The following is a 24,719-nucleotide window of genomic DNA, read 5'->3' as shown; positions in this document are numbered from 1 at the left end:
TGTACTTTAAAATCAATATATTTATTAAAACTTCACAAATATTTTAGAAAATAACAGCAACCACCGTAAGTCCTTATACTGTAAGACAGAGTAGCATTTAGCTTCTGAAAGTGGTTAGAAATTTTAGGCGCCCTCTTTGGCAGGTTTAGTATCTTGCTTCTATTTGCATTTGAAATGCTTTAAAGTCTTAAGAACAACCTGCTACCAAGACAAACACTGGGCGTAACCACTCATCCGTAGGTTAAGATATGATCAATAAGTCGTCTCTGGGCCATGATTACGCCAACAAGCTCAGTAACATGAGCCAAATCAGATGTGGCTCTTAAATTTCAAGTAACAAGCCATAAATGTGCTATGGATAACATGAGTATTGCTTAAGTAATAAAGAATCTACCAAACTACAAACTTAAAGTAAGAAATAATAAAAGCTTCACAACCTTAGTAAGGAACACAAAAGACAGAGAATTGTTTCTGGGACCTCACAAATCCAGTTCTGTTGCTTACTGAATAAACCTTGGGGCAACCTTTCTAAATTTCATTTTCATCTGTGAAGTGGGAATAATACCACCTAACTTCACAGGATTCTTGTGAGGATTGAGAGCTATAACATAGATAGTCAAGAAATGGTATCCACACTATTTATTTGACTAAATGTCTCTAAAAAACAAAAATGTTCCTTATATCTAAAATATAAGAAAGGCAAATGTGAAAGCAATATTACCTATTATAGGAGTAGATATTCCTCCAGAAATGTCTTAAACTAAAATTTTAATCAGTTTTTTCTCTATTATAGATGGTGCTGGATACTTACAGTGAGATTACCTACTTCTACCCTGTCCATAGTGTATAGTAGTTTTATCATTTTACATACTTTGTAAACGTTCCAATGAAAACTCTAAAATGCAACATGTGGATCATGTGCTTTAGTTATTCTTTAAAGACAATTTTTAATACAACCTAAAATCTTCACTAATGTCAGTTTAGATGCATCAAAACTATTAAAACATAAATAAATGTCATTCTTCAGGCAAGTACTCAAGCTTTCTTGAGAGATTTTGTTAGCAGCTTGTTTTAGAAAATCCTATTCAGTGTCAGTAAGAAGCAATTTCTTCCTGTCAAACAGTGAAAGAAGAATCAAATTCTTCCACGCTGGGTCAAGGTCGTCCTACCCTTCACTCAGGGAAGCACATCCTTGTCAAGCACAAGTCCCATATACACACCCAAGGACCAGGATTTTATGGATTTTAGAAAACAAATACTGAACATAAACCTTATAACTCTTTCCGAGGGGTTTGAGGCAACAACCTGAAATCAAACATTCTAATGTTTCTCAGCAAAACAGAGGGGGAGTAAAGCCTCCTGTCAGTTCAATTAAAGTTTACCACCAAGAGCTTTGACACTAAATAAGGGGGAAAAAAAACAAAACCTTTTTTTGTTAATTTATCTTAGCCCTCATTTTGTTCTCTAGCCTAATACCTTTATCAAATATCTGAAGAAAACAACCATGCCTCTATTCCCTAAACCACCTTTTCTTCAAATGACCCACCTATAGTCCAACCGGAATGAGGATGGAATTATGACAGTCCCTCCCTCAGGTGGATAGGTGTTAGTACTATGGGACTTTCCCAACGGATATATAGGCCAGAAAGTGATAGGTCCACTGAGACAAGGCAGTGTTATCTTCCTTCCTCTTCCCTGCTTCCAAGAACACCTGGAACACCAACTCTTTCCTTTCCTCAAAGGACAATGTTAACAGTGAGTCTCAAAAACTTAAGTCAGTCCTTAACAACCCCTTCCTAACAAAGGACACTTTTAACTCCCAAAGACCTCCTCTGTCTCATTTCACTTATTTTCTGAACATCATTTTTAATTCATTTATGGTACATACAGTTACAGTAGTGAAAGTGAAAGTGGCTTAGTCATGTCCAACTCTTCTGCAACCCTACAGACTATACAGTCCATGGAATTCTCTAGGCCAGAATACTACAGTGGGTAGCCTTTCCCCACAGTTACAGTAGAGTGGAATGCATATATAAATTTAAATTACTAGTTGTCTGGACACATTTTTGTAATTCAGAATTTTTGGAAATGAGAACATGATCTTTTGTTCATCGATCTTGATCTTTTTTGACTAAAAGGGTGACTGAAATTTCCTCATATAACTTACAACTCTAAAGTCAAGAATACAAAAGTTTTCCGTTTTTGAAACCAGCTTCAACAAGATCATATAAAGCAAAGTGTGAACCAAATAATTTAAAGATAAATCAGATTAGGCGATAGTGATTGGCACTCCTCTGAGAGACGCTTGATTCGATAGGAATAGCCTTCATACCTCAAAAGTCAATGGAGAAAAACAAAACTGACACACAAGAATTACATAGAAAGCAGAAATTATGGCTGAACAGAAATTCATCTAAATTTATCTTTGTTCGAATTCTGATTCTTCAAAGAGCATCAGTTGTTTCAATTTGGTTTAATACATGCTTAAATATATACAAAATGATTGTTTACAGCGCTTTTGACAGAACAGCAGAAAATTATGTGTTGTTTCACCATACCTGCTAATTTTATTCTGATGCAAAACCTAACTGCCTGTCATTTAATGAATAATTTCCAAGTGACCTGCCCTGCCCTTTTTACATATGAGTTCTGTGATACTGTCTTCTCCTCCGTACATGCTCTTTTCCTGGCTTTTGGCTTACATGGAGACTGTGAGCTGTTACCCAGGGCAGCCAGTCTCAGAGTCCTTACTCCAGTGTGCATCTCGTTTCTCTGCCACACTTTTGATGAACTGAGCGTGACTAGCATAAAGCTTGAGTTTATCGCTGATATCCATCCATTTCACCTTTCCAGCATCATCTCCAGCTTCTAAAGTAAGGTTATCCATTATTTCACCTGGTACCAAAGAAAAAAACATCATCAAGAAAATGTAATGTATTTAGTCACTTCTGTTTCTGCATAATCCTGTACCTTCAAGTATTCTTATTCAAAATAATTTTAAATCATCATATTAACTGGCAGACTGAATTAAAAATGAGAATATTCCAAATTTCCCAAATGCCCAAATTTTAACCAAGTTTCTAAATTTCAAGTAAAGGTACCAATAAGCTAGCTTTTCTCAGACTTGCCTAGAGGTTCAGTGGTGAAGAATCTGCACTTCCAATGCAGAGGGTGTGCACTCAGTCCCCTGGTCAGGCAGCTAGGATCCCACATGCCACAGGGTGCAGAAAAAAAAAAAAAAGAAGCTTTTCTCTCTCTTGCTCCTTCTCAGTTCAACTCAATCACTCAGTCGTGTTCAACTCTTTACAACCCCATGGACTGCAGCATGCCAGGCTTCCCTGTCCTTCACCATCTCCCAGAGCTTGCTCAAACTCATGTCCATTGAATCAGCGACCCCATCCAACCATCTCATCCTCTGTCGTCGCCTTCTCCTCCTGCCTTCAATCTTTCCCAGCATCAGGGTCTTTTCCAATGAGTCAGCTCTTTGCATCAAGTGGCCAAAGCACTGGAGCTTCAGCTTCAGCATCAGTCCTTTCAGTGAATATTCAGGATTGATTTCCTTTAGGATTGACTTGTTGAATCTCCTTGCTGTCCAAGGGCTTCTCAAGAGTCGTCTCCAATACCACTCTATTTATTTATGTATTTACGGCTGCAGTCCATGGTGTCGCAAGGAGTCAGACACAACTGAGCAGCTGAACAATTTATGGCTGCATGTGGGTCTTCGTTGCTCTGCGCTGGCTTTCTCTAGTTGCGACAAGCAGGGGCTACTCTTCGTCGCTGAGCGTGGGCTTCTCATTGCGGTGGCTGTTGTTGTTGCAGCATGTGGGCTTAGCTGCTCCACTGCGTGTGGGATCTTCCCAGACCAGGGACTGAACCCATGTCCCCTGTATTGACAGGCAGATTCTTAACCATGGACCACTGGGGAAGTCCAGCTTTTCTCTTTAAAAAGTAAAAATATTACTCTTAAAAAAAGAAGTTTAACATTAAATAAACATGAAACCTCACATCAAAATTCCAGAGGGATTAGATTTAAACATTAAAAAAATGAAAGAAAACAATTATAAATGATTCACTTTAGAGTCATAAGGTAAGTACACTTTTCCAAGTATTACACCAAATCAGAAACCATATACTTATGAATTTTTATTAAAATATCTATAATTATCAAAAATTAAAAATAAATGTTTTCAATCACAGTTCGCAATCTAAATGGGATATTTCTGTAGGATAGTTTGGCAGTATTTATCAAGAGCTTTTAAAAAGCAAGTGCTCTTTGATAAGCATTCATGCAACAAATATCAGATTGCCTCTTATGCACCAGACTCTGTAAGAGGCACTAGGGAGACCATAAGCAACCAAATAATTTCACTTCAAAGGATTTACCCTAAGGAAATAAAAAGAAAAGCTTATTGAAGTATTCAAGACAACACTATTTATAAACGAAGAGGAAAACGAGGACATAACCAAACTTTCCATTGAGAGGGCACAGATTAAATAAATGATAAGAGTCCACTGGATTCCCATATAATCATTAACAGTGAAGAAGCTCTCCACATACTGACATGGAAATATGTCCGTTATGTATTAATATATTAAGTGAAATTGTAAGTAACAAAATAAAATGTAGAGTGTTAGCCCATTTTTATTTTAAAAACAGCTATACAAATGTGGAAGAAAATAAAATGTTAACAGTCATTATCTTTGGGAAATGAAATAACTGCTGCTTTAAAATTCTTTCCACTTTATGTCACCTATTTCCTAAATAACTCATTCTAAACACATGTATCCTTTATAATGATTACATTTGAAATAATAAAATAATAATGCTGCTTCTTAAAAGAATCAATCGAATAGTTTAGCACATGAAAGAGAAAGTGTTAGTCACTCAGTCGTGTCCAACTCTGTGGCCGCAAGGACTATAGGCCCGCCAGGCTCCTCCGTCCATGGGGTGTCCCAGGCAAGGACACTGGAGTGGATGGCCATTCCCGTCTCCAAGGGATTTTCTCAACCCAGGGATCAAAGCCAGGTTTTCCCAGGCAAGGACACTGGAGTGGATGGCCATTCCCGTCTCCAAGGGATTTTCTCAACCCAGGGATCAAATCCAGGTTTCCTGCATTGCAGGAGAATTCTTTACCGTCTAAGCCACCAAGGAAGCCCATTTCAGCACAAAGGTTTCTAAATCCCAGTGCTAAAGTGACAGCTCTTGGTGTACCTTCATGGCAAATACAATAAACGATAACCAATGGAGAACCAGAATTAAGAAGTAAACCTGAGTCTAAAAGTTAAAATATGATTATCTAAATAACAATGTTCTCCAACAGGCTCTTTATCAGATCCAATAACATCTGAAAAGTATACTGCCCTCTGGTCAACTAATAAACTACACAAAGCGAAATTTTAAAAAGTTAGTAAAGTTTATATGTCTGACATTTAAAGAGCCTGCAGGTCATCACTCCCATCTTCACACCAAAAAAATACAAACTGAAAATCAACAACTCTTCTTGAATATGCACAGGAGCCTGCTATGTCCCCCTTTGCCTGGCAAAGCAATAAAGCTATGCTTTTCATGTAAGAAGCTATGCAACTTCACCCAAAACTCTGTCTCCGAGATTCGATCTGGCACTAGCTCAGAGAAGCTGAACTTTTAGTGTCGCTTCCAACTTAACACCCACAGCAATAGAGATTCCATAAAGTAACAAGGGAGCATTAACTTAAAGAACTGCATGGCTCAGATCTTATTTAAGTAGTCTCTAGGGAAATCAAAAGATGAAAGGAGGTGAAAAAAAAAAAACCACTGGGAGGAAATTTTGGTCTCTGACACCTACAATTATAGCAAATAATAAGTATAGCCTAACTCCTAGCTATGTTTAGACAAACATAAAACCTCACACTAGAGGTCTATTTGCCTCAGTCCCTTTTACTAGATACATCATGTTCACCTTCCAAAAACACTAGAAGGCATGCTAAAGGGCAAAGACCACAGTCTGAGGAGACAAAGGATCAGAATCAAACTCAGATATGGCAGAGATGTGAAATTATCAGACTGCAAAATTTTTTTTACGTTTAGAGAAAGAATGAAACAGTGAAACCAATGATTTGAACAACTCAGACACTATATAATCAACCACTAGAGGATCAGTCATTGTTTTTTAACTTCAAAAATAAATAGCTAACAAATTTATCAGTACTTAAGTTGCAGAGACCTGCTTCTAAATCACATATGCATTATTTTTCCTTCTGAAATATTTAAGTTCTTAATACCAAAATGAATTGTTCTAATACTTAGCTTACAGTTGTTGTATAGAAGTAATGAAACTTGTGCTGGGAGTTTCCCCAAGTTCAGCAAGAATGTAAAAGTGACAAATCTAGTTGCAGCCAATTTTACAAGGAAAAAACTGAGTCCAAGAGAACATGTGATTTGCACAAGGTTATACTGAGACAGGAAGGAGCAAGGCATAACCTTTAATGACACAGCCACTGAGGACACAATATAAACTGGTTAAACCCAACTAGGTCCAAGATGGCAGACTAGATCTTGATATGTTCATTATAATACATCAGCATATGCTAAATAACACACCCACAGGAGTCGGGACAGTTCTGAGGCTAACCATAAAAGGTCAAAAAGTGAGTGTGATCCAATCCCTGGAAATCCCCCCCCAACCCTTTTCCAAAACAGCCAGAATAATTCTCCCACTCATTAGCCTATGAAATTACCCAGCCCATAAAAACCAAACACCCCATATTTCAGAGTCTCTTGCTTTCTGAGACAGCCTATACTCTGTCTATGGAGTGTGTGCTGCTGCTGCTGCTAAGTCGCTTCAGTCGTGTCCGACTCTGTGCGACCCCATAGACGACGGCAGCCCACCAGGCTCTGCCGTCCCTGGGATTCTCCAGGCAAGAACACTGGAGTGGGTTGCCATTTCCTTCTCCAATGCATGAAAGTGAAAAGTGAAAGTGAAGTCGCTCAGTCATGTCCGACTCCTGGTGACCCCATGGACTGCAGCCCACCAGGCTCCTCCGTCCATGGGATTTTCCAGGCAAGAGTACTGGAGTGGGGTGCCATTGCCTTCTCCATATGTAGTGTGTACCTCCCTGAATAAATCTGTGCTCACTCTACTTCAGCTCGCTCTTGAATTCCTTCCTGCATGAAGCCAAGGACTCTCACTTGGCAGTCCATCCCAGGGACTTGCCTGAGACCTCAGACATGATCAGTCTCTCTCCCCCCATGTTTCCAGCAACAGTTGGAATGCAACATGAAGGCAACATTCAGCAACCATGAATACAACAATTAGTTCCCTGATATGGTACCACTTCATTTTGCTACAGATGAAAACAAAGTATCTAAAAGGTCATCCAATTTAGCAATAAAATGTTTCAAGAGAAGCCACTCAACAAATATTAAAATTGCAATTAATTTTCTAAATAGCAGATTCCCCCTTGCTTTTTACAATAACAGATTTCCACCCACCTGCTAAATTTTTAAATCCACTGACCAGAAAAAAATCATCCATTTGAAGTTTGTTCAACAGTTGCAATTTTTTCGGTATTATTTTGCATTTTAAGAATACATGCTTACTATAAAATTATTTCAAACATTAAGACAGACATAAATCCCATTTCCTTTATTATACTCGTACTTCCTACCCAAATCTTCTGCTTTTGCTTTTGTTTCATACAAATGGACTCAAACAATTTGACAACTTTAAGGCACATAATCAGTTTATAATTTTAACCTTAATTTTATATGCTGCTGCTGCTAAGTCGCTTCAGTCGTGTCTGACTCACCAATGGATTAAAGGAGATTCGTTACTGGTAACACTTTTAAAGCTTTCTTCTACATATTCTTTCATTTTTTAAAATATATTATCTTAATATCAACAATCTGATTTCATACAAATATACTTCTATAATCACTAGATGATTGACTTAAAATACTGAAATAGTCCAGATTTAATTGTGTCCTAGTAGGCTGCTTGACTTAAATTGATCCACTAATTCAGTTAGTTTAATGAACATTAGTAAAATTACCTGTTTCATCATGGTAATTCACAGCTTCTGTCTCCATCCATGCATTATCAGTGTTTCGAGGATCATCAACATAACCTTTATATATCTGTTTTTTTAAAAGGAGACAGATGAGAAAAAAAGCGTAGAGTGAAAAGGAATGGGTAGAGCAGAACATGCTGCCTTCTTCAGAATCAGAAATATCCGTTGCAAAACAATGCACATTTAATTAACATTAATTAATTGTACACTTAAAAAATGGTTAAGTGGGCATATTATATGCTATGTGCTTTTTATCACACACACACACACAAAAGAAATATAAATATTACAGAACCTTTAATGTAACATTCCATATGCTTGTTCTAAATGTCCCAGGGAGGGAATCCCCTGGTGGTCCAGTGGTTAGGACTTGGTGCCTTTACCAGGGGAAACTAAGATTCCTCAAAAAGAAAAAGTGGCCAAAAAAAGTCAATGTGAAAATGAAATTAACAAAGTAAAGTGATTCCATTTATAATAGCATCAAATGAACAAAATATTTTTTTAAATACATAAATTTCCCAGGAAACAATAGTCTCAAGAACATTCTGAGGTAGTGCTATCTAACATTCACAAAACCCTCAACACCTCAGATTCTAATTTCAGAATGTAAGAATAATCATATTTGGGCCATATGCTTTTTTTTAAGACTCTTCATGTAAATATTTTTCTGTTTTAATAATTTCTGCAGGGGGTGTGAGAGGGAGACTCAGGATATATGTGTACACACAGCTGACTCGTGCCACTTACAGCAGGAAAATTTTAATAATTTCTGCAGGGGGTGTGAGTGGGAGACTCAGGATATATGTGTACACACAGCTGACTCGTGCCACTTACAGTATGATTGCTGTAAAGCAATCATATGCCAATTTAAACAATTTCCATGGTTACAGTTTTGGACATACAAAGACAGACTCTTCTAGTTAAACAAAGATCTATAAACAAGGTTAGTAAAGACTAATATTTAAGCTCTTAATACATGAAAAGACTTGGATCCAGCCATCTAACACAAATGTGACCCAAAACCCAGACAGTATAAACAACTAAGAAATCCTAATTCTAGGAAGAAAATAAAGCACGTCAAACAAAAGCCAACAGCAACAAAAAAGAAAATCCATTCTTCTCCTTATTGCTAGTGCACATATGCCTCATAGTGATTTCTTAAACCACAAAGGACACATAAGCAAAACAGACATCGGACTTAAACTGTTATGAATGAGAAGCGCTCTGAACGACCTAAGGTAAAATCTATGTCCTTTCAAAAAAGCTGAATTCTTGCAAATATTTTAAAAACAGGAAAGATTTACTGTTAGATGAGTGAACTCAGTATCACATTAGCTCACACTGAGTCTAAAGAAAAACTATGAGGAAAAAACGTATTATAATAAATGATGTAAAGTTGGGCTATAAAAATTTAAGTAGGAATTTATTCACAGAGAAGAGCTACAATTTGTTTTATGAACATGTATTTCAAATATACAGGTATTTCACTTTATTCAGAGAATAATCTACCAGATTTTCAGGTGAATTTTAAGTAATTTTCATTCATTCCCAGGACTAAATCCTTCTTAGAAATCATTTCTTACCACTAGGTGTTCCTGGTTGAAGAGCTTCTGCAACTTTTCCTGTAATTCTCTCTTTTCAGCGCTGGACTTCTGTAAGGAGTTCAGAGCTTCCTCACCAAATTCTCTTTTCAGTGTGGCACTAATCTTCTCTCCTGGATCCACCATCCCCTGAGAGTCACATTTTTGTTTAAAAAGAAAAAGGAAAAGCTTTAATTCAGTCCATAAATATTTACTGACTGATACAGCGGACATATATTGCTTTGTGGTGGGTGTTGGTTTAGGCGCTCAGTCGTGTCTGACTCTTGCAACCCCATGTTTTGTAGCCCGCCAGGCTCCTCTGTCCATGGGATTTCCCAGGCAAGAATACCAGAGTAGGTTGCCATTTCCTTCTCCAGGGATATGTTGCTCTATCTGTCCATAATCTTCTGTAATATGCTCTTCTCTAAATCATTTGTTTCTAGTAGAAGTAGCTTAGCAGGGTATCAACCATATATATACTCAACCACAGTAAATGGTCCAAGGTTAGCCTATGATAACTGAGCCTGTCAGACCCTTTCCTGGTATTTTCCAAAGTCAAGCTACAGAAGGAAGGGCTGGAGGCAAGAATACAACAAACTGATACTTTCCCCACCAGTCATTCCAGTGACCTCCTCAATGTTCCTAGGATGTGCCAGGCATATCCCAACCTTAAGGCCCTTGCAACTGCTACTGCTTCTACCTAAAGGCGCTTTCCCCAGATATCTACATGGGCCACTTGTCCACCTCCTCCAGATCTTCACTTAGATGTCGCCTTCTCTCAGGAGACCTTCTATAACCACCCTCTATCTATAATTGCAAGCTCTCCCAACACTTCCTATTCCCCTTCTTTGCTTTAGTTTTCTTAATACTTATCACCTAACATACAAGAACTTATTCATCTTGTATGGTCTCCCTCACTGGAGTGCAGGCACCAAGAAGACAGGGATGCTTGCTCATGTAGCTCTGCCATATCCTCGGATGCTCAAAATACACTGAGGTGAACGACTCTCAAAATTATATTTAACAACAATAGTTCCCTGACTGATCAGAATTTCAAATGACAATAAAAACAGAAAATCCTATGATGATGATATCATTGTATTTTGCATTCAGCATGTGTGAAGTTTATTTGGCTCGTACAGCTACAATCTTCATTTTCATTCCATTTCACCCTACAAAGAAAGAAACCATTCTTGCAGATAGCAGAATGTGTATAGGACGAGTCATCCTCTTATCAAACTATCTCCGTTTAACAATACGGCATAAAATATAAAACCCGCTCTTGAACACATACACATTTTTTTAAAGCCACTTGAAATACCACTGACGTGAACTCAATAAAAGTATACTCTTCCTGATGATATTATAGAAACTTTAAAAACTGTAAGTAATGGTAAGTAATGCGTTATCTTTTTTTAAAGTACTGAAAATGTTACTTTGGTCTTAGAGTAGGGGATGGGTTCTAAGACAAGACTCAGCATTAGTGAGTATCTACAATACCAGGTGCTTTAAATGCTCTCTCTAATAATCCTGTGAAATAAATATGATTATTTTTAGAACAAAGGTCTGAACTCCACAGCACTCAGCTCCAAGTGGAAAGGCTAAAGCACAAGCCCAGGTCTAACATCAAAGTCCATGTTCTTCCTCAAGGGTTGTAGAATTAAGACTCAGATTTTAACAGCTTTGTTGTATTATTCTACATTTGTCATTAACAATGATACTTCACTGCAAAGGAATTACTAACTGAAGTAGGGAGGAAAGAGACTTAAGGGAGTAGAAAAGATCCGTATGCGATAACCTTGCATTATATAAGTAAAGCAACTAAAAAGAACTGAAAACATTGATTTGACTTTATTTTAATGCTTACCCCTGGGATTGCCCATTCTCCACAGTCTTTCCTTTTTATTGCAACAAACTGCAAGATGTTTTTCCCAGAAGTGGGATGGGTGATTTTATTTCCACTTCTATCCCTTTTCCACCTATAAACAGTAATGTAAGATCATAAGTGATTCAGAACAAAGATCAAGGTCCTAAACCAAGCTTAAGACAAAAATATAAAGATGTATTTTTCTTTATAATAGTGTATATACATTTACCTCAAATCAGCTAGTTTTATAAAGAAATATTGTTTTGCATTAAAAAAATACTCTTTATTTAGCACTGTTACAAACCAAATGTCTACTTTCAATAAAGGATATTATAGTCTCCATAATAAAAATTCAAGATATACTTTTTACTAAAGTAAAATTTATCAAAAAGATTTTAAAGCAGAACAGAATTTAAAGGAAGATCATTAAGAGTTTCTTTTCTTTTTTATCCAAGGAACCTTTTTAAGAATTATTAATATAAGTAGTAAAAAAGATCTGTAATAATTGCTTTTAACAGTTCACCCTGTTTTCAGAAAAGAAGATTATGTAATACAGGTTCGGTTCAGTTCAGTTCAGTTGCTCAGTCATGTCTGACTCTTTGCGACCCCATGAACCGCAGCACGCCAGGCCTCCCTGTCCATCACCAACTCCCGGAGTTCACTCAAACTCACGTCCATTGAGTCAGTGATGCCATCCAGCCATCTCATCCTCTGTCGTCCCCTTCTCCTCCTGCCCCCAATCCCTCCCAGCATCAGTCTTTCCCAATGAGTCAACTCTTCACATGAGGTGGCCACATGAGGTTCTGGAGTTTCAGCTTTAGCATCATTCCTTCCAAAGAACACCCAGGAATAATCTTTATAATGGACTGGTTGGATCTCCTTGCAGTCCAAGGGACTCTCAAGAGTCTTCTCCAACACCACACTTCAAAAGCATCAATTCTTCAGCACTCAGCTTTCTTCACAGTCCAACTCTCACATCCATACATGACCACAGGAAAAACCAGAGCCTTGACTAGACAAACCTTTGCTGGCAAAGTAATGTCTCTGCTTTTCAATATGCTATCTAGGTTGGTCATAACTTTCCTTCCAAGGAGTAAGCGTCTTTTAATTTCATGGCTGCAATCACCATCTGCAGTGATTTTGGAGCCCAGAAAAATAAAGTCTGACACTGTTTCCACTGTTTCCCCATCTATTTCCCATGAAGTGACGGGACCAGATGCCATGATCTTCGTTTTCTGAATGTTGAGCTTTAAGCCAACTTTTTCACTCTCCACTTTCACTTTCATCAAGAGGCTCCTTAGTTCTTCTTTGCTTTCTGCCATAAGGGTGGTGTCATCTGCATATCTGAGGTTATTGATATTTCTCCCAGCAAACTTGATTCCAGCTTGTGCTTCTTCCAGCCCAGCGTTTCTCATGATGTACTCTGCATATAAGTTAAATAAGCAGGGTGACACTATACAGCCTTGACGTACTCCTTTTCCTATTTGGAACCAGTCTGTTGTTCCATGTCCAGTTGGTCTCAAAAAAAAAAAAAAAAAAAAATGCTTCTCAATCTTTATCCCCTTTTTTGATAAAAGAAATCTCACTCTATCCTTTAATTTTATATTTCAAATTTAATTGAATATTCTTAAAGCATCAAGGCAATGTTAATTTCAAAATGTGCTTTTTGTAATCAGAGCCTCCTTCCCAAAGATGTTGATAAATCTCCCTGTCCCCTTCCCTACACCACATCTACCTCCCCCTGCCAAATGTTAAGAATAGTTCTAATAGCCCCTTAGGCAAAGACAAAGATTTTGAACTTGCAGTACAAAACCAAAACAGAAAGCCTACAATCTAATTCTCATTCTGCATGAGATTAAAATACACCAGCTTAGATATGAGTGTCCAAGTCTTTATAATGTGGCTGAACACTACATCTAACCCATGAAAGTGAAAGTTGCTCAGTCATGTCCTACTCTTTGGGGCCCCATGGACTATACACTCCATGGAATTCCCCAGGCCAGAATACTGGAGTGGGTAGTGTATCCCTTTTCCAGCAGATCTTCCAGACCCAGGAATCGAACCCAGGTCTCTCGCATTGCAGGCAGATTCTTTACCAGCTAAGCCACAAGGGAAGCCCAAGAATACTGGAGTGGGTAGCCTAGCCCTTCTCCAGTGGATCTTCCAGACCCAGGAATGGAACTGGGTTCTCCTGCATTGCAGGTGGATTCTTCACCAACTGAGCTATCAGGGAAGCCCCATCTGTAATTCCTCCTAAAGGAGTTCACAGCCTAGCAGTGGAGCTAGACATGTAGGTGAATAAACTGTAAGACTGACAGCTTGATGAGTACAGATAGCTAGAAATGAAAGAACAATTAGTACAAGACAAATCTGATTTTAAGGATGCAGAGGGAGGAAACAAAGTTATAAAAACAAAATAATGTATTCAAGAAACTGAAAGTGTACATGGCAGTATGAACATCAGTGAGGGAAAGATGGATGATGAGGTTGAAGTAGGCCAAGAATTCATCAAATTCATCTGCTTAGAGAGCCAGAGAACGTTTTTAAGCAGGTTAAAAGCTGTTAGCAATTTGTATTTCAGAAAACCCACTTATTGTTGACAAAAGTTTGGAAGTTGGTTTGGAGGTGATCAAGACCAAAAGCAAGAAAAGACAGCTCAATTCAGTTCAGTCGCTCAGTCGTGTCCGACTCTTTGCGACCCCATGAACCCCAGCACGCCAGGCCTCCCTGTTCATCACCAACTCCTGGAGTCCACCCAAACCCATGTCCATTAAGTCGGTGATGCCATCCAACCACCTCATCCTCTGTCGTCCCCTTCTCCTCCTGTCCCCAATCCCTCCCAGCATCAGGTTCTTTTCAAATGAGTCAGCTCTTCACATGAGGTGGCCAAAGTATTGGAGTTTCAGCTTCAGCATCGGTCCTTCCAATGAACACCCAGGACTGATGTCCTTTAGGATGGACTGGTTGGATCTCCTTGCAGTCCAAGGGACTCTCTCAAGAGTCTTCTCCAACACCACAGTTCAAAAGCATCAATTCTTCTGCGCTCAGCTTTCTTCACAGTCCAACTCTCACATCCATAGATGGCTACTGGAAAAACCATAGCTTTGACTAGACGGGCCTTTGCTGACAAAGTAATATCTCTGCTTTTTAATATGCTGTCCAGGTTTTTCATAGCTTTTCTTCCAAGGAGCAAGCGCCTTTTAATTTCAAGGTTGCATACATACATATATATATATATGCCTGTGTATATACCGACACACACACATACACATGCAGTCGGCTCTCTGTATCCACAAATGTGGAACCCACGGATAAGACAGGTCAACCATACTATTCCATTTTATGTAAGCGACCTGTATATCCACAGATTTTGCTACCTGCTTGAGGCACAGGGGCCTCTTCGAGAGCCAATCCCCTAAAATATCAAGGGATAACTATATATATAAACACATACATATACATACATACATTTGCATATGTATACGATGGACATGTAAAAACATGGTTAGTGTCTGTATTTTTCCAATTACTTGTCTCTTTGTTACTGAAATGTGTTTTCAGCTCTTACCTGGTTATGATGGGATCTGCAGCATGATTGGGGCCCCATCGCCCCAAAAGCCCCCGGCCAACCAGTCCAGTCCGTCCTGCAGGATTTCTGGAAAAACAAAAAACCATAAAACCAACTGAACGTACTCATCTTTTTGAACCAAACTTGATATGGCCCAAAACAAGGTGCTAAGAGGGAAATCAGATCCCCACACAAATCTATTAGCACTATTACATATTTGACATTCAAAGCACGTATTTCTTTACAGTGTTATTTAACTTTTCTTTCATGCCTGGGCCTGTTCCAGGAGGAGGATCTCATTTCCAGAGTTGTTTTAAATCTGGAAGGCTGAAATGCTCTGCACTAATCCCAGTCTAACTCTGCAACAGCAATGCTTTATCCAGTATATCCACACTTCTCTTCCCTTTCTCATCATCCTCTTTTCATACTTCACTCTCTTACAACCTGTCTCACTCATATAGTTTTGATTACATTTTAAAGTCCATTTATTTCATAGTGGGTTCTAGATTTTTATTATCAGTAATAGATATTGTGTAGCATATAATGAGGGCTTCCCAGGAGGTGCTAGTGGTAAAGAACCTGCCTGCCAGTGAAGGCAGGCATAAGAGACACAGGTTCCATCCCTGGGTCGGAAGATCCCCTGGAGAAGGGCATGGCAACCCATTCTAGTATTCTTGCCTGGAGAATCCCACGGACAGAGGAGCCTGGAGGGCCACAGTCCATAAAGGCTGCACAGAGTTGGACATGACTAAAGCGACTTAGCCCACAGCACACAGCATATAATGAAGTAGAAATACTTAATATTTCAAGATTTCAAATATACCAAATTCTATTTTTAAAAACAATTTTATAAAAATGCCAACAACTATTTAACCTAATGCCACAACCCAATGTTTAAAAGTCTATCAGATAAACAGGGCACACTCACGCCTGAGTAATTTTCTTCCAGTCAATATTCCTTAAATGTTTAACTTTCATTATGTAAAATGAAATGCCCTAATCTGCAATCTTATCTATTTAATATCTTTGGTCCTCCCAGTATGTGAAAGTAAATAAACAACTCGTCAAATTTTCCCTTTCAGCTATCTTTTTAACTATTTTTTTATTTATGGTTGCACTGGGTCTTTGTTGCTGCAGGGGCTTTCTCCTCTGCAGTGCTCAGGCTTCTCATTTCAGTGGCTTCTCTTGTGGCGGAGCATGGGCTGTAGGTACAGGAGCTCCAGTGGCTGCAGCACGTGGGCTCAGAAGTTGTGGGTCACAGGCCTAGTTGCTCCACAGCATTTGGGATCTTCCTGGACCAGGGATCAAACTCATGCTCCCTGTACTGGCAGATGGATTCTCAACCACTACGCCCCCAGGGAAGTCCCAGCCACTCTTTTTTATTTTGCTCTTCTTTGTGACTGTTATTAAAATTGAGTCAATTTTTATATTGTTTTATACTGGACTCAGAAATATTTCAGCAAGACTTGCAAATAAAAACAGAAAGGCAAGACACTTGGCCAGGTTACAATTACTCTACTTTGCAAATTCAGGAAGAGGAGCAGGGTGGTCAGTAACTATGTTTTATTCCATGTAACCATACACCCTTGAATACAAATGATCAAAGCCAATATTAAGAGAAAGGCCAAGCCTGTAACTGATAAACTAGAAGCTGTAGCAAAGATATATAGATTACCCTACTGCCTGAGCAACAGAGAAAGCTATTTGCAGAAAAAGCAAAACAAATATAACATATAAAGGAAAGCAGACATAAGGCAGAGACAGTTCTAATGGATTTCCAAACTCTACCCTTTCCTAAAGTTAGCTGCATTTCTGCTTTGGATTCCTGAGATGATTCTGTAGTCCTAGAGTAAAGTTCACTTTTTTACTCAGGCAAGCTAGAGTTGGTTTCCATTAATCAAGAGAGTCTTGACTAAAACAGGCTATCTTTCCTTTGCCTTTTCTGTCCTTTTATATGTGTAAATATCTTCTAACATATTTTGCCCAGAAGAGAACTTAAGGAGTAAGTCAAATGCAAGGCAAGTTTGACTTGAAAAGACTCAGTAACACAGAAAAGTGAGTAAGCTATGAACAAAGAAAGAATTTAGCAAAACTGAAAGACCAGGTTGGCATGAGAGGAGCACTACTATTTCCTTGCTTTAGAAGAACTAAAAATATTTTTAGCTTTTGCAAAATTTCTACAAGGTGATACGTATGATTACCAAATCTGTGATTTTTCTTTTTTTTTTTATTGGAGGCATGCTTATTTTTACATTTCTTCCTTTTATGATGACTTAAGAAAAACTGAAAATTTTCGAGTTGTGTAGGAAAATCACTTTTAAAAGTACAAAAAGAGGGATTTCCTGGTGGTCCAGTGGTGAAGACTCCACGCTTTCACTGGGCACAGGTTTGATCCCTAGTTGGTGAACTAAGATTCCCACATCCCACCCACTTGCCGCACGACATGGCCAAAAGAAAAAAACGATCTTAAACTGTTAGGTTGTTCTTATTTTTACTCTTACATATTTGGATAAATTCTTAAAAGTATTATCTCATTTTATAAATAATCACTGAAATACAATTCTTAATCCTTTCCTTCTGTTAATTTATTCAATTACAGTTGACCCTTGAACAATGCTTCCATATAAACTTATAGTCTACCGTCTATACACACAGTTCCCCTCTATCTGTGGTTCCACATTCAGGTATTCAACCAAACTCAGATGGAGCAGTGCTGTAATATTTACTACTGAAAAAGAATCCATGTATAAGTGGGCCTGTGTAGTTTAAGCCCCATTTTGTTCAAGAGTCAACTGCTATTATTTCTATTTCAAGGTAAAGTTATAAGAAGATGCATTCAATTCCTTCCAGCACTTACTCACCATATGCAAACTACTTGCATTTTCTCTACTTATCTGTAAATGGAACTAAAAATATCCATCCACAGGGTTATTATTATGATTTAATTAAATCACATATATAAATTATTTCAGACAAGGTCTGACATAAGCAAGCCCTTAATAAATGTTAATTACATTGATAAAATAAAATGTGTATTTTAAGGCAGGACAAAAAAATTTAGACCAAAAATTTTGTGTGTCCATCTGGGCCTCTCCTAGCATCCCTAACGTGCAGTGTATCTGTACATTAACCAGACCTCCTCAAAGATGAGAGTGCTTTCATGACCATAAAGATTATTATTTTCCCTTTCTTCTGACACTAGCAATGTAACTTCTTAAAAGAACATGACTACACCTTCTAACAGGGCTTCCCTGGTGGCTCAGTGGTAAAGAAGCCACCTGCTAATAATGCAGGAGATGTGGGTTCAATACCTGGGTCAGGAGGATCCCCTTTCTTGCCTGGGAAATCCCTAATGGGATCACAAAAGAGTTCACCAAGACTTAGTGACTAAACAACAGTATCTTCTAACAGGTGGGACACTTCGCAGAGCTTCCTGAGAGTCTGTCTTCCAAGTTGTAACTCTTAGTTTGGTTTACATAAAATTTGCTTTTTTCTTACCTTGATTGTTAAGTGAATTTTCATTGACAATTATTTTCTACCTTTTAAAGACCCATTATTGTAAGATGCCCCACCACAGTACTTACCTAGGTCTTCCATTTTTAACCTCATACAGGCCATTCTGGCTCTTTCTCTCAACCTGCCCATCCTTTTCATTAAACTTGGGAGAGAAGTTGCTTTCACTGTAATGAGAATACCAATGCAAAATAAGAAATAATGATCCAATATTACCAACAGCTTAATAATGCCAGCCAGTTATTTATAACACCCAGTATCCTTGAAACTAAATTTTTAGTACAAATTTAGTTTTCATTTACAAACTCATCAATTCCTTCAAAACACTTTCCGGCAAAAATTTTTTGTTTAATCAAAAGACTTTATAAGACAAGAAGGTACGTTGTAACCCCTGTGGGGAAGGACTAATGGCAGGCAAACTGGAACTGCTCCTACATCCTACAGAGAAGAATACATTACTATCAGTAAAGCGGATTTGTCTGTGGACACAATACGGCAGTTACTGGTTCCTATTAATAAACACTTCTAAAAGTGAGATTCCTTCTGACATTTTGCTGTTTCTACTGTCTCAAAGTAATTTTAATGTCTTCTAATGTACACTGATTAATATCTGTATCAAAGTAAAACCCAAAAAACATGAAAACACCCCACAAACTTCATAATAACCATGATACAGATTAAAATAATAAGCTGGAAATAATAACCATGATGTAGATTAAAACAGATATAAGCTGGAACTACTCCAGATCTTGATCTGGACACGGATCTGGATTAGAGAGTTAGATAAATATAAAACCTAACTGAGCTACACCTGCACACCTAAGAAATGTATAGTTCATTGCATTTATGTCACACTCAATAAAAATATTTTTAAAGCTATAAATAAACTACTTTCTTCACCATTATGAAGCTGCTGACATAACTGCACTGAGTGAATAAAGAGTTATATAGCACTGGACAGTTCACAGGCAGTTCTGACACAAATTTCACTTCCTTTCTTGCTTTAATTCCAGTAAGCAAGAGCATAGAGATATTTGCGCTCTGTTTTGGAAATAGTTTCCAACTTGAATGATGCAGTCATTTTCCCAAAACTTCTAACATACCTATAAAATTAAATGGTAAAAATCATGAAATTATAAAACCAGAGTTATAATGTTCTTGGGACTCTACAATTTCACCATTAAATGTGGAATCTTAAAAAAAAAAAATGGTACAAATGAACTTACTTACAAAACAGAAAGAGAGTCACAGATGTAGAAAATAAACTTATGGGTATCAGGGTGGGGGAGGGGGGTAAACTGGGAGATTGGGATTGACATATACACACTACTATGTATAAAACAGGTAACTAGTAAGAACTCGCTAATACAGCACAGGGAACTTTATTCAGTGCTCTGTAATGGCCTACATGGGAACAGAATCTAAAAAAGAGAGAATAAGTCGGACACGACTGAGCGGCTTCACTTTCACTTTTCACTTGCATGCACTGGAGAAGGAAATGGCAACCCACTCCAGTGTTCTCGCCTGGAGAATCCCAGGGATGGGGGAGCCTGGTGGGCTGCCGTCTATGGGGTCGCACAGAGTTGGACACGACTGAAGCGACTTAGCAGCAGTAGCAGCAGCATATGTGTGTATATATATATATATGATTCAAACCAGTCAATCCTAAAGGAAATCAGTCCTGAATATTCATTGGAAGGACTGACGCTGAAGCTGAAGCTCCAGTTCCAATACTCCGGCCACCTGATGAGAAGAACCGACTCATTGGAAAAGACCCCAGTGCTGGGAAAGATTGAGGGCAGGAGGAGAAGGGGACGACAGAGGATGAGATAGTTGGATGGCATCACCAACTCGATGAACATGAGTTTGAGCAAGTTCTGGGAGTTGGTGATGGACATGGAGGCCTAGTATGCTGCAGTCCATGGGGTCACAAAGAGTTGGACACAACTGAGCAACTGAACTGAACTGATAACGAACACAATACTGTAAATCAACAATACTCCATTAAAATTTTTTTAAATAAAAGAAACTAAATAAATATTGAATGCCAGTTAATGAAATACTTGTTGAAGTATACAGGCAGTGATGTACCAATACATCAAAAATCAAGATGGATGAAGGAGGGATAGATGGATATATATGTGATGAAATAAGTATAATAAAATGGTAATAAGAAAATCAAAGTGGTGAGTTATGAGTGTCCCCTGTAAAGTTCTTTCAAATTTCTTCTATGTTGGAAATGTTTCAGAATAAAATTTTAGATAAAGAGAGCCATTTTCTGGCGGGGGAAAGCATGAATCTAGTTATAATTTAAATATTAACATTAGTAAGGCTTTAGACATTGATACAAATTTAACTTATAAAAAATAAATTGAATGAAACAGGAAGACTCATTCAGTCTTCCTCCATTTACACTGTATAGCGCCCCTTGTAATGTCACTAATTCTAATTGTGCATGTGTATGTATAATGTACATGTAAATATATATCAATACAGCCTCTAAAATGAGGGAAATGGAACTCATTTACAGGTAATAATTTCTTCACAAGTTGGCTTCATGATTAATTAACAACTCAAATACTACCACAAACACATCTTTGGATTAAATAAGGAAACGGGGGGTCAAAATCAAGTCACAGCAATGTGTGACTGGTAAAGTTTAACAACCTAATGAACTAATACTAGATCAACCCAACTAGCAAAAATGTTTATTTAACTGACTAAATAATGCCTTGAGAGGACTATCATTTACAATAAATTTACCAATTAAATCAAACTTATAAAATATTCCAAAACTAGAGTGGCCATTTAGCAGAGTAGTTAAGGGCATAAATTCTAAAGTCATACTGAGTTAAAGGCCAACCTATCCCATTTACTAGCTCCATGACCATATGTAAAGGACAAACTTTCTGTGCTTCCATTTTTTGTGTGTTTTTTTTTCCCTATAAAGGAGAAATAACAACCCTGTCTGCCTTCCAGAATAGTTATAAGAATAAAACACTGCTTATAAAACATTTAGTACAGTGCCTAGCTTGTAGTCAGTACATTTTACAACTCTATCATTGTATTTATCTAAAGAAACAAATATAAAATGTAAATCAACACAGCACTTCTATGAATTTAGTCAAAGTATTTATTTTAATTGGGGTACACTTGCTTTACAATGTTGTACAACAAAATAAATCAGCCATATGTATACATATGTAAATGTATATGTATACACATATACACTCCCTCTTGGGCCTCTCTCCCACCCGCTCCCCTCCCACCCCTCTACGTCACCACAGAGCTCTGAGCTGAGCTCCCTGTGCTACAAGCAGCTTCCCGCTAGCTCTCTATTTCACACACGGCAATGTACACAGGTCAATCCCAAACTCTCAATTCACTCCACTCCCCCTTCTCCACCAGTCCATGTGCACATGTCCCTTCTCTACATCTGTGTCTCTATTTCTGCTTTGTAAAATAAAACCACCTATACCATTTTTCTATATTTCACATACATGCATTAATATACAATACTTTTTTCTTTCTGACTTACTTCACTCTATGACAGACTCTAGGTCCATCCACATCTCCACAAATGTTACCCAATTTTGTCATTTTTACGGCTGAGTAATATTCCCCTGCATATATGTGCCACCTCTTCCTTATCCATTCATCTGCAGTTGCACATCTAAGTTGCTTTCATGTCCTGGCTAATGTAAACAGTGCTGCAATGAACACTGGGGTGCATGTGTCTTTTTGAATTATGGTCATATGGTAGTCCTTTCTTGGTTGCTTTCATTTGCAAATATTTTCTCCCATTCTAAGGTTGTTTTTTCATCTCATTTATAGTTTTCTTTTCTGTACAAAAGCTCTTAAGTTTAATTAGGTCCCATTTGTTTATTTTGTTTTTATTTTCCTTATTCTAGGAAGTGGGTCAAAAAAGATATTGCTATGGTTTATGTCAAAGAATGTTCTTATGTTTTCCTCTAAGAGTTGTATAGGTGTCTGGTCTTACACTTAGATCTTTATTCCATGTTGAGTTTTATTTTTATATATGGTGTTAACAGAGTGTTCTCATTTCATTCTTTTACATGTAGCTGTCCAGTTTTCCCAGTACCACTTGTTGAAAAGACTGTCTTTTCTCCATTGAACATTCTTGCCTTCTTTGTCACTTAGGTGACCGTAAGTATGTGCATTTACCTTTGGGCTTTCAATCCTGTCCCACTGATCTATACTTCTGTTTTTGTGCCAGTACCATACTGTCCTGATGACTGTAGTTTTGTAGTACAGTCTGAAGTCAGGGAGCCTGATTACTCCAGTTCCATTTTTTCTTTCTCAAGATTGCTTTGGTATCTTTCTCAAGATTGCTTTTGGTATCTCGGGGTCTTATATGGATCCACAAAAACTAAAAATTTTTTGTTCTAATTCTGTGAAAAAGTCCACTGGTAATTTGATAGGCAGTGTACTGAATCCATAGACTTATCTTAGGGAAATTAAAATGGAAGAAGTCTTGTGCAGACATCAAAAGGAGGAGAGCAGGCCTCTGATCTCCCTGGATACTGCAAAGATTCTGTGCCTGCCTGCAAGGAAAGCAAGTCAGGTGGCACTTTAGATAAGACAGGGAGTAGGTCTTAGATTCTCTTAAGCCCCTGAGGGTCTGGCCAATTCCCCCAACCCCACTTCCCACCTCCAGGATCTAAGAAGTTGACTCCTCTGTCCATGGAATCTCCAAGCAAGAATACTGAGTGGGTAGACATTCCCTTCTCCAGAGGATCTCCCCACCCAGGGATTGAACCCAGGTCTCCTGCATTGCAGGTGGATTATTTACTGCCTGAGACACTTTTCCTACCCCTCATGACTCACAAGGTGAAACAAACAGCAAAAAGTTAAAGTAAAACCAGAGCTGCATTTTTGTGGACAAATTGATGATGATATCAGTTTGCTGCTTGGAACTGTTAAGTGGAAGCCCCCAAAACTACAATCTGAAGTCTCACCCACAGGGTAGACACACCACCTGGGACTTTTTCCCAATTAGGACTCCAGATTGCTGTTAATGAGGGACTTAACAGCACTGTCTAGATCTGGAGGTTGGTTGGTCCAAATTTGGTGATATACATGCTGTTACTTTTCTCTTTGTTTTTATTTCTCTTTTAATGATTGTACACTGAAATTAAGTCAAATAACCTTCTATTAAATACTGAAATTGTTTGTGTGATGTGTGGTTTCTTTGGTTAATAAATCCTTCAAAACTAAAATGAAAGTAAAACTTTCATCAAAACTACTGCTTTAAGTAGTATAGTCATTTTCATGATATTGATTCTTCTAACCCAGGAACATGGTATATCTCTCCATCTGTTTGTGTCATCTTTGATTTCTTTCAAAAATGTCTTATAGTTTTCTGAATACAGGACTTTTTCAAGTACCTCCTTGAAAGTAAAAGTGTTAGTCACTCAGTCATGTCCAACTCTTTGTGACCCCATGGACTATAGTCTGCCAGGCTCCTCTGTCCACAGAATTCTCCAGGCAAGAATACTGGAGTGGGTTGCCATTCCCTTCTCCAGGGGGATCTTCCCCACTCAGGAATCAAACCCAGGTCTCCAGCATTACAGGCAGATTCTTTTACCGTCTGAGCCACCAGGGAAGCCTTTTACCTTCTCATGTACGTTCATTCCTAGGTATTTTATTCTTTCTGTTGCAATAGTAATTGGGATTATTTATCTTTCTGATCTTTCATTGTTAGTATATAGGAATGCAAGAGATTTCTGTGCATTAATTTTGTATCCTGTAATTTTACCAAATTCATTGATTAGCTCAAATCAGAGGTGGCATATTCAGGATTTTCTATATATAGTCATATCATCCACAAACAGTGACAGTTTTACTTCTTCTTTTCAATTTGTATTCCTTTTATTTCTTTTTCCTTTCTGACTGCCACAGTTAGGACTTCCAAAACTATACTGAAAAATAATGGCAAGAGTGGACATCCTTGTCTTGTTCCTGATCTTAAAGGAAATGCTTTCAGTTCTTCATCACTGATGTTTCCTGTGGGTTTGTCATATATGGCCTTTATCATGGTGAGGTGGGTTTCCTCTATGCCCACTTTCCGGAGAGTTTTTATCATAAATGGGTGTTGAATTTTGTCAAAAGTTTTTCTGCA

The 24,719-nt window shown here is 38.0% G+C and overlaps 1 protein-coding gene across 3 annotated transcripts in view; it reads right to left on the bottom strand.

Moving 5' to 3' along the window:
* Positions 1–24,719, bottom strand: part of NUDT9 (nudix hydrolase 9) — a 37,204-nt gene continuing 12,485 nt past the window's right edge. For all 3 annotated transcript variants that reach the window (XM_061420762.1, XM_061420763.1, XM_061420764.1), the window contains 6 exons: positions 18,649–18,744; positions 15,065–15,151; positions 11,497–11,608; positions 9,633–9,779; positions 8,032–8,116; positions 1–2,895 (listed from right to left, as the gene is read on the bottom strand). In XM_061420762.1, coding sequence (XP_061276746.1) covers positions 2,720–2,895; positions 8,032–8,116; positions 9,633–9,779; positions 11,497–11,608; positions 15,065–15,151; positions 18,649–18,744 — 703 coding nt within the window. In that variant the 3' untranslated portion in view covers positions 1–2,719. The remainder of the gene's footprint in view (positions 2,896–8,031; positions 8,117–9,632; positions 9,780–11,496; positions 11,609–15,064; positions 15,152–18,648; positions 18,745–24,719) is intronic.

The sequence above is a fragment of the Bos javanicus genome, chromosome 6 (genome assembly GCF_032452875.1).
Source record: "Bos javanicus breed banteng chromosome 6, ARS-OSU_banteng_1.0, whole genome shotgun sequence".
NCBI classification, from domain to species: domain Eukaryota; kingdom Metazoa; phylum Chordata; class Mammalia; order Artiodactyla; family Bovidae; genus Bos; species Bos javanicus.
The sequence above is the reverse complement of the archived record's forward strand: the minus strand, read 5'-3'. Positions and strand labels throughout refer to the sequence as shown.